This window comes from Gracilinanus agilis, chromosome 6, assembly GCF_016433145.1.
Source record: "Gracilinanus agilis isolate LMUSP501 chromosome 6, AgileGrace, whole genome shotgun sequence".
In the NCBI taxonomy this organism is placed as follows: Eukaryota; Metazoa; Chordata; class Mammalia; order Didelphimorphia; family Didelphidae; genus Gracilinanus; species Gracilinanus agilis.
The window spans coordinates 277811805-277822168 of record NC_058135.1 but is presented as its reverse complement, the minus strand read 5'-3'; the positions used below and the strand labels follow the sequence as shown (position 1 = coordinate 277822168).

Genomic DNA, 10364 nt, shown 5'->3' with positions numbered 1-10364 from the left:
GGCTTTTAGGTCCAGAGGAATGATAAAAAATCTCTCTCCTTTCTACAATCTCATGAAGATGCCTTAAACTTCCTTAGATAATAGTTTTGGGATTGCTTTGAAGGAAAAAAAAGTGAATTTTATCTGTGAAAATTATCTTTTCTTAATCTTTTGTTCTTAAGTTTCTTAGTTTTCTTGCCTAAGTCATTTGATATTTTCCACCTGAATAGCAGCGGTGAACAGATGTGTTCTGTTCTTGTAATTGCTATTCTTTTAATGTCTTATAACTTCAATAAGTTTATGCCATTTGGAAAAAAGTATTGATAATAATTAACCTTACATCTGTGCAGCCCCACTCAAATGTCTTTCTTCATGTTATAAGCATCAGACTGCTTCATCTTAGATTGCCAGTTTTTGAATTTTCAGTGGTATATTTTTTGTTGTTGTAATGTGCAACTCCTCTAGTCATCTTGTGGGTTTGAATAATACTTTAAATGCTTGACTTCTTCATCCCTACAGTCACTGTAATATCTCTATCAGTCACCTTGCTGTGCTATTTAAAAAAATAATCCTTACTTTCCATCTTATTATCAATGTTGTGTATTGATCCCAAGGCAGAAGAGTAGTAAAACCTAGGCAATGGGGGGGTAAGTGACTTGCCCAGGATCACACAGCTAGGAAGTGTCTGAGGGGAGATTTGAGCCCAAGACCTCCTATCTCTAGTTCAGGCTCTCAATCCACTGAGCAACCTTGCTTTCCCCTGAACTGTGCTCTTGAAGGACTATAATCTTTGCCTATCACTTTGAAGAAACAACCTTTTTTAAAAAACATACAATTTAGGGGGCAGCTGGGTAGCTCAGTGGATTGAGAGCCAGGCCTAGAGACGGGAGGTCTTAAGTTCAAATCCGGCCTCAGACACTTCCCAGTTGTGTGACCCTGGGCAAGTCACTTGACCCCCATTGCCTACCCTTACCACTCTTCCACCTATAAGTCAATACACAGAAGTTAAGGGTTTAAAATAAAAAAAAAATTAAAAAAACATACAATTTAAACCACAGTAGAAGAAATCAAGAAAACTATGGCACATCTCATGGTTTCCATACTCAGTTAATAATGAAATAAATAATTGTGGGCAAATCTGATTTCATCTGTCTAAAGTCAAGTGGTTGGAGTCAACTCAGCTTCAACAGAAGTATACAAACATTATAATTGCTTAGACAAAACAGAATCATTGCCAAATCATTGCTGATTTTAATTCACATGTTATATACCAGCTTTAGATTTTGGAGACCTAAGTAACAGCACAAATTTCAGTGTGTTTTGTAGCACCCAATTAGCTATTCTAAGGTTAATTGCCACTTATCATTCTTGCCATATTTTCAAAAATGTATTGTAAGTAAGTGGCTAACTTTGGCCTGATGAGTTTGCAGAGGCCATGACTCAAAATACTAGTACCTCAACCAACAACAATAAAGCAAAACAAAATAACTCTCTCTCTCTCCTCCCAAGTAATGGTGAGTATGTCTTTATAGATGTGTTTGAAGATGTTGATTTAAATGAGATGGCAGTAAAACAGTACAATGGATCTGAAATGAGCATTCCTAACATCAAATCTTGACTTTTTATACTGTAATTTGTGATATTTATGGTCTTAACCATCAGTTTCCTCATATGCAGAGTGAAAGGGTTGAAGTAGATGACTTCTAAAGGGTTTTTCAGCACTACATCTTAGGTTTATATATTTTTGAATGATATGAACCCTTCTAACTCAAAATCCTGAAATCCTTTGGCATATTTTTGTCTTTCAGCAGGAATCACTGGGAATAAATGGCCAATGGAAACTACACCAGAGTCACTGAGTTCATTTTTGTGGGTTTGAAGTATCATCCAAACTTGCAAGTCATCCTCTTCCTTCTCATTCTATTTTTTTATCTCATTAACATGACAGGCAATCTGGGAATGATCATTCTAATACGAATTGATGCCCATCTTCACACTCCTATGTATTTTTTCCTCAGCCACTTGTCTTTTGTGGACATGAGCTTCTCTTCTACAGTGGCTCCTAAAATGCTTAGAGACTTCTTTGAGGAGAGAAAGACCATCTCTTTCCTGGGCTGTGTCTTGCAACAATGGTTCTTTGGATTTTTTGTAACCATTGAATGCTTCCTCTTGGCATCCATGGCCTATGACCGGTATGTTGCAATCTGTAATCCATTGCTTTATTCCATTTCTATGTCCCAGAAACACTGCAATCAGCTGGTGGCTATCCCTTATGCTGCTGGGTTCATAGATACCATGATTCACTCCACTGCTGCTTTCCGTCTGCCCTTCTGTGGCCCAAATGTCATTAATCACTTCTTCTGTGACGTCTTCCCTCTTTTCTCTCTTATATGTGTTGATACCAGCATCAATAAATTATTAGTTTTTGCTATTGCTGGGATTGTTGGAACCTTCAGTGGCCTGATCATCCTTGTCTCCTACATCTACATACTTATAGCTATCCTTAAGATCCAGTCTGCTGAAGGAAGACAGAAAGCCTTCTCCACCTGCTCTTCCCATCTAACTGCTGTGACCATCTTATATGGGACTCTCTTTTTTGTTTATGTAAGACCTAATTCAAGTTTTTCCATGGATGCCAATAAACTTGTCTCTGTGTTTTATACTTCAGTGACCCCCATGTTGAACCCTCTAATCTATAGCCTGAGGAATAAGGAGGTCAAAGGTGCCATCCACAGGACAATTGCTAAAAGAATGTTTTGTATCAGGACATGAATTCTATAAAAATGAGAAATGAAATGACATTAGCATATAACAGACATATAAGAGAGGCACAAAACAAAAGGCTATTAGGTTCAGGAGAAGGGACAGGGTATCACTGGCAAAGAAAGTCTTCTTGAATTATCATAAAGCAATAGTATCACAGTTCTGGAGCTGGAAGAAAATTAGGATGCCATAAGTATATTTGTAAATAAAAATTCTGAAGTTAAGGGAGTATAAATTATTTTCCTTAAATCACAAAAGTAATAAATGACAGATTGGGGAATCAAATTTAGATCTTGTATTTTCATGTTCAGAAAGGATACTTGAATTAAGATTTCAAGGATGTATAGAAATTCACTTGTGAAATAAGAGGAGGCTAAGGCATTCTATACATTTGGAATTTTATGAGCAAAAAGAGGTACTCAGGGCATGTTGGGAAGCAGAGACTAGTTCTGAAACAGAATACTTGGAGGAAGTTTACATGAGATGAGAAAGGTAGTATGTCATCAGTTGGTGCAGGAATTCAAATGATATATATATATATGCATATATATATATATGCATATATATGCTATATATATTTGTATTTTTTCAACAACTGAAAATGGCACAGAAGTCGGATAAAAATATTAAAATATATATGTTCTTGCATAAATGGAAAATTTAAATATAATGAGGGACTGGACACTACTGTATTATATAAAAGTTACAAACTCCATTCAATGGTCACAATTAAGAAAGATATGTGTTAAAAATATCCATAAGTTGTCATTAAGATAAAGAACCTGACCCTTACTTCTAAAAAAGGTAATGAGGAATTATTGAAAAATAAATGGTGAAATGATTAATAGATGCTTTCAAAAGATTATTCTAGAGGGGTCATGGAAGATGGACTAGATTCTCAGAAGGAGTAGAGGCAAGAGTGGAAAAAGGAACACCCATAAAGAAGTCTAGTAAAAGTCTAGATGTGCAATAATAATGGTAGGGGAATTGTGGAGTCAAATCTAAGGCACACTGCAAGGGTGGAATCAACTAAACTTGGTCAAAGATTAGAGGGCAGTTGAGGAAGTTATAATTCCTTGGTTCTGAATATGAGAGACTGGATGAATTTGTGGCAACATTGGAATTTATATCAATTAACTCAGGCTTTATCCTAGATTCTCATTGAGAGAATATACTGTTCATTCCCCAGGGGATGAACTTTCTCCCCCCACATTTCAGGGCTAGAATTTACCAGGCCTCAGGCTATACTTCACACCACAAGGATCTTATGATTGGTATACCTATACCTGTGGAAAGGTTGAAAACCCATTATTTTTTCTTTTTCAAAGAGAAATGTAGTTTGGAGATCTTTTTAGAGTGGCCAACTTAAGTTCAGGAGCAAACATGGGATGAGCAGCAAAGGAAGATAGCCTCTGACCACAGGCTATTTTTTCCCCTCTATCCCCTACTCTAGTGTCTATTGACTTTGATGACTTTCCTTTCTCCTTTGATCTTAGAGATTCTTCATTTTTTTTTTTTTTATAATTCAGGAAAATGATGTCCTGGATATATTGAAAGAGGATCAGTATTTGCATACTGGTTCAGACACTTTCAACCTATATATTGCTAAGCATATGTGTATCTAACACTTTCATTTCAGATACTTCTTTCCTAAGAACTGATACACCTATGCCTTCTTTATCTTTGTCCCAATATTTAAGGAAAGCCTCAGTGATTCTTCACTTCATTTCTTCTCCTTGGCTGTGTCCTTGACAAATTTTACAGGCAATTTATATTTTTATAAATATCCATTCATTTCACTTAATTTGTCCATTTTACTGGAATATAATTTGGTAAAATATCTTGTATTAATTTCTTTAATTTCATTTTCACTGGTACCATATTTTCCCTATTCAACTTTAATACAGATAATTTGATTTTGTTCTTTCTTGTTTAAAATCAAATTAACTATTGGCTTACTTCTTTTATTGCTCTAAAAATGACTTATAGTTTTATTCATTAATTCAATATCTTTTTAAAAGTTTCAATTTTCTTAATCTTTTATTTTCAAGATTCCATTTTAGTGTTCAATTGAGGATTTTTAATTTGTTCTTTTTCTTGGCTTCTTTTTAGTTGTATGTACAATTCAAAGATCTTTTTTTCTTTTGCTTTTGTATATATTTAGTGATATAAATTTCCCTCTCAAGTAATCTTTGGTATATCTCAGAAATACCTCACTGTTGTCATTATCTTCAATGAAATTCTTACTTGTTTCCATGATTTATTATTGACCCACTTATTCTTCAGGATTATATAATTTCCAATCAATTTTATTACCATTAAATTTTTATATTTTTAATAATATCATAATATACAATGTAACAATAATGCATGTAACTTGTTATAAATTTATAATAAAACATAATAAATATACATGTCTAAGTGAAACAAATTCTCACATTACCTATGTCAAAAAATCAATGTCATCCTTTCTTTCCCTTCCTTCCCACCACTCCTTTTTCAGAAGGCATATAATATGACATAAGTTGTATTGAATATAATATATATTTCCCTGTTCATTATGTTGTAAAACAAGAGGCATATTGCTTATACTAGAGAAAAATTCATATTTCTCCTCTTTTGTTCTTTTGATTAAGGTATCAACAATATATTTGTTTCATAAAAGGAGTTTGACAGGACTTCTTTACTAGTTCTAAACAATTTATTTAATATTGGAATTAGATATCTTTAAATGTTTGGTAAAATTCACTTGTGCATCCATCTGGTCCTGATGATTTTTATCTTTGGAATTTCTTTTATTGCCTGTTTAGTTTCTTTTTCTAAAATAGGTTTATTTAAAGTATTCTATTTCATCCTCTGTTATGTTTGGCTATTTATATTTTTATAAGAATTCATCCATTTCACTTAAGTTAATAAATTTGTTGGAATAATTGAGCAAAATAGTTCCTAATAATTGTTTTGATCTCATCTTCATTAGTGGTAAGTTCACTCTTAATTTATTATGCTAGTGACTTAGTTTTATTTTCTCTTTTTAAAATCATACTAACCAATGGTTCGTGTACTTTGTTGGATTTTTCATAAAACCAGCTCTTAGTTTTATTTATTCATTCAATGGTTTCCTTACATTCAATTTCATTAATCTCACCTTTAATATTTAGGGTTTCCAATTTAATATTTAATTGAGGATTTTTTATTTTTTTCTTCAGTTGTATACCAGATATTATTATCTATTCTTTCTCTATGTTTTTGATATGAACATTTAGACATATTTTCCTCTAATTATTATTTTTTCTATATCCCATTAATTTTAGTGTTCTCATAACTCTAATCTTCTTTAAAATATTTATTTTTTCTTTGATTTGTTCTTTAACCTACTCCTTCATGAAGATTGTCATTTATTCTTCAACTATTTTTTATTCTGTGATTCAGTGGACCCTTTTAAGTATAATTTTTATTACATTAGGACCTGAAAAGGATGCACTGAATATTTCTGCTTTTTTTCATTTAATTATAAAATATTTGAATCTTAATACATGGTCAAATTTTGCAATAGTACCAGGTACTGCTGAGAAAAGGTTCCTTTTATCCTCATACAGTTCTCTCTAGATATCTATCATAACTAGATTATCTAAATTATATTTATCTCTTTAATTTCTTTCTTTTTTTTTTTGGTTAGATTTGTCCAGTTCTTATTGGAGACTGTCTAAATTCTCCACTGTTATAGTTTTGTTATCTATTACTACCTGTATGTAACTCCTTTAGATTTCCCTTTAAAAATCTAGATGTTATTAACATTTGGTGCATATATCTATAGTATTGATAATTATTCATTATCTATGGCACCTTAGAAACATAATACAGTAATCCTATTCATGTCTTTTTATTAAATCTATTTCAACTTTAACCTTATATGATATTATTATTGCTACTCCTTTTTTGTGTGTGTGTGTGTGTGTGTGTGTGTGTGTGTGTGCATGTGTGAGCTGAGCATAATATATTCTCTTTCATCTCTTCATTTGGCCTCTATGTATGTCTCTCATCTTTAAATGTATTTTTTGAAAATAGCATGTTATTGGGGCTTTGGTTTTTAATGGACTCTGCTCTTCATTTTCACTTTATGGGAAATTCATCACATTCATATTTAAAGTTATAATTGAGAGATTTTATATTTCCCTTCATTCAATTTTTCTTCACCGTTTTTGCTTCTTTCTCTTTTTTTCTTATTCTTCCTCAGAAATTTAATTTTCCTTTAACCACTACCTTCCTAATCTCTACTATTTCTTTAGTCTCATATTTATTTTCCTCCCCTTTCTTTATAAGGTTCCACCCCATACTCTCTTATTTGTTAATCTATTTTTAATTCTGTATCCCTCACTTACCTCTCTCTTAACTTGTTTGGAAATATAAGTGATGTCTATAATTCACTGCCTTATCTTATACCCTTGCAATTTTTCTTAATCTATATAATGATCTAAAAGTCTCTCTTTTGGGGGCAGCTGGGTAGCTCAGTGGATTGAGAGCCAGGCCTAGAGATGGGAGGTCCTAGGTTCAGACACTTCCCAGCTGTGTGACCCCCATTGCCTAAAAAAATAAATAAATAAAAAGAAGAAAAAAGTCTATTTTTAAAATCTTGATCCCTTGCTCTTTTATCTCCTTTTAAATTAAGAAAACATTTACTCTCTTATATGCATGTATTATTCCCTCTTTTAACTAGGTTCACTGAGAATAAGGTGCTAGCATTATCATTCCTCCATTCTCTCCTATTAATTGTAACTTTTCTTTCATTCACATCTCTTTTACATGAGTCAATTATTCCAACTTGTCCCTTTCCATTCAATTTTATTTTATTTTAAAACTCATTCTAAATTCTACTTCAAAGCCTCTATCTATAAATGTTCCTCTAAACCAGTGGTTCCCAAACTTTTTTGGCCTACTGCCCCCTTTCCAGAAAAAAAATTACTTAGCCCCCTGGAAATTAATTTTTAAAAAATGTTCATAGCAATTAATGGGAAAGATAAATGCACCTGTGGCCATCACTGCAGCACCCACCAGGGGGCAGTAGCATCCACTTTGGGAATCACTACTCTAAACCATTCAATTAATGATATATTTATTTACATTAATTAATAGAACTTATTTCTAAGTCTGTCCACTCCTCTCTCCCCTCCTCACATCACAGAAGACATTATCTGGCAAACAACTATATGGATATAATTTATGTTTTTTGTGTTTCCATTTTTCAGTTTTAACGATATAATTTTAATGTTTAAACGTACTACTTTCCTATATGAGAAGTAAACATTTTGACCTTATTAAAACCTTTATTATTGGTTTTTCATATTATCTTTTTATGTTTCTTCCCATTCTTGTACATCAAATGTTCCATTCAGTTTTGTTTTTTCCTTCAAGAATATTTGAAAGTCTTTTATTTCTTTCAATGACCATTTATTTTCTTGTATGATGATGTTCATCTTTGCTGGTAGGTTATTTTTTTTATTGTAAACTTAGCTCCTTTGCTCTTTGAAATGTTGCATTTCATTCCCTTCATTATTTTAATGTAGAAGCTGCTAAATCTTTTAGGACATCTTTATTGTATCTCCATAGTATTTGAACAGTTTTTTATAGCTTGTTCTCATTATCCTGTGAGTTACAAAAGAGCTATAATGTTCCTGTGAGTTTTCCTGTTGGGATATCTTACAGGTGGTTATCAATTAATTACTTCAAATTTTATTTTGTTCTAATTTAAACCTTCAGGGAAATTTTCCTTATTAACTTTTTGAAGGAAAGTGTTTAAATTCTTTTTTTTTTTAAATCATTGCTTTCAGGTAGTCCAAAAATTCTTATATTGTCTCTCCTCAATCTATTTTCTAGGTCATTTGCTTTTGTAATAAAAGGTTCCCTCTCTTCCAATTTTTCATTAAAAAAAATCTAGTTCATTTTTTGTTCTCTTAAGATTGTCTTCCTCTTTCCCAATTTTAATTTTTAATGATTTATTTCCTTTGATGAATTTTTGGATTTCTTTTTCCAGTTGGTCAGTCTTTTAAGAAATTTCTTGCATTATTTTAATTTTTTTCCTAATTTTTCTTCAACCTCTATCAATAGCTTTTAAGTCTTTTTTTAAGCTTTTAGGACCTGCATGTGTTTTAAAATGTTGGAGGTGAATGCTTTATTTCATTGTCTTCTGAATTTGAACTTGGATCTTTATTTTCCAAGAAATATCCAATTTAATATTTAATTTAATGTAATTATTTAATTAATTTTAATTTTAATTTATGCTTTCAATACCCTTTATTCTGAGATTTTTTTGCATAATACATGGTTTATTTTTGTGAAGATTCCTTGAATAAAAAGTTGATATATTCCTTTCTAATCTTATTCTATTTTTCCAGAGGCCTTCCACATCTAACCTTTCTAAAATTCTATTCATATTCTTAACTTTTTGTTTATTTTATGTTTAATTTTATCTAGTTCTTTAAGGCAAAAATTGAGGTTTCTTCCCTAGTATAGTTTTTTTATCTGTTTCCTTCTTTATCTCATTTTAGTTTTCATTTAAGAATTTGAATTCTATGCCATTTTTTGAGTATATGTTTAGAATTGACATTATTCATAGTTAATGTTTTTTATTTACTTTTCCATAAAATGTAGTTTCCTTACATATCTTTTTTAAAGTGATGAGTGCTACCACTGCTTTTCATAAAAAAAAATTTTAGTTGAATGCTAATAGAATCTGTTCCAGCCCCTTATTTGCATCTTTCTGTTTCAAGTGTGTTTCTTAATTGTTGGATTCTATTTTCTAATACATTCTTTTATCTATATTCATTTGGTGAGTTCCTTCCCATCCACTTTCTCAGTTATTATTACAGTATATTTCCCTCCATTATGTCTTCTTCTGTTTATCCTTCTTTACCTTTTAATTTCTCCTTCATCAAAAATATCTTTTGCTTCTGACCACTGCCTCCCTTCATCCATCCTCTGTCTTGTTACTCTCTATTTTCTCTTACCACTCCTATGTCCTAGTTTGGTAAAATAGATCAATCTGATTGTATGTTTATATGTGTATGTATAGAGGTTATGATTTGTGTGATAACATACATACATATGAATATATATGAATATGTATATACACCTCTTTGAACTAATTTATAGGATAATAAAATTCAAGTATTGACTACTTCTTCTCCCCAATCTCTTCCAATAAAGTCTCTTCCTTTTTTTGCTTTTTATATAACCTAATTTCCTCCATTATTTGTCTCCCTTCTCCCTCCTCCCAGTTTATCTTTTTTACTTACTCTTCTATTTTTTAGATCATCCCAACACAACTGACTCACATACATGTTCTCTGTCTATGTGGACTTCTAATTGATTAATAAGGATAAAATTCTTCAGAGTTAATTTTAACATCTTCCCCTATGAGAATGTAAACAATTTAATCTTACTGAATGAATTATGTCTTTATTCTCTCCACTTTCTCTTCTCTTTTTGCTGAATAATAGGAACTTCTGTACCCTAGTATGTGTTTATGTATGTTGTATGCATGCATATGTGTTTATGTGTACTTTTGAACTAGTATAGATGGAAATGAAGTTCAAGTCTTAACTACTCCCCCCATTTCCCATACTTTT

General features: G+C 31.6%; 1 protein-coding gene across 1 annotated transcript; it reads left to right on the top strand.

Moving 5' to 3' along the window:
* Window positions 1-1806: 1806 nt before the first annotated feature.
* Window positions 1807-2751, top strand: LOC123252679 (olfactory receptor 1009-like). The gene has a single exon (XM_044681945.1). The coding sequence runs from the start codon at window positions 1807-1809 to the stop codon at window positions 2749-2751; it is 945 nt and encodes a 314-aa protein (XP_044537880.1).
* The last annotated feature ends 7613 nt before the right edge of the window (window positions 2752-10364 follow it).

Coding starts and splice junctions, on each gene's coding strand:
- LOC123252679 (XM_044681945.1), top strand. CDS start 1,807: ATGGCCAATGGAAACTACACCAGAGTCACTGAGTTCATTTTTGTGGGT.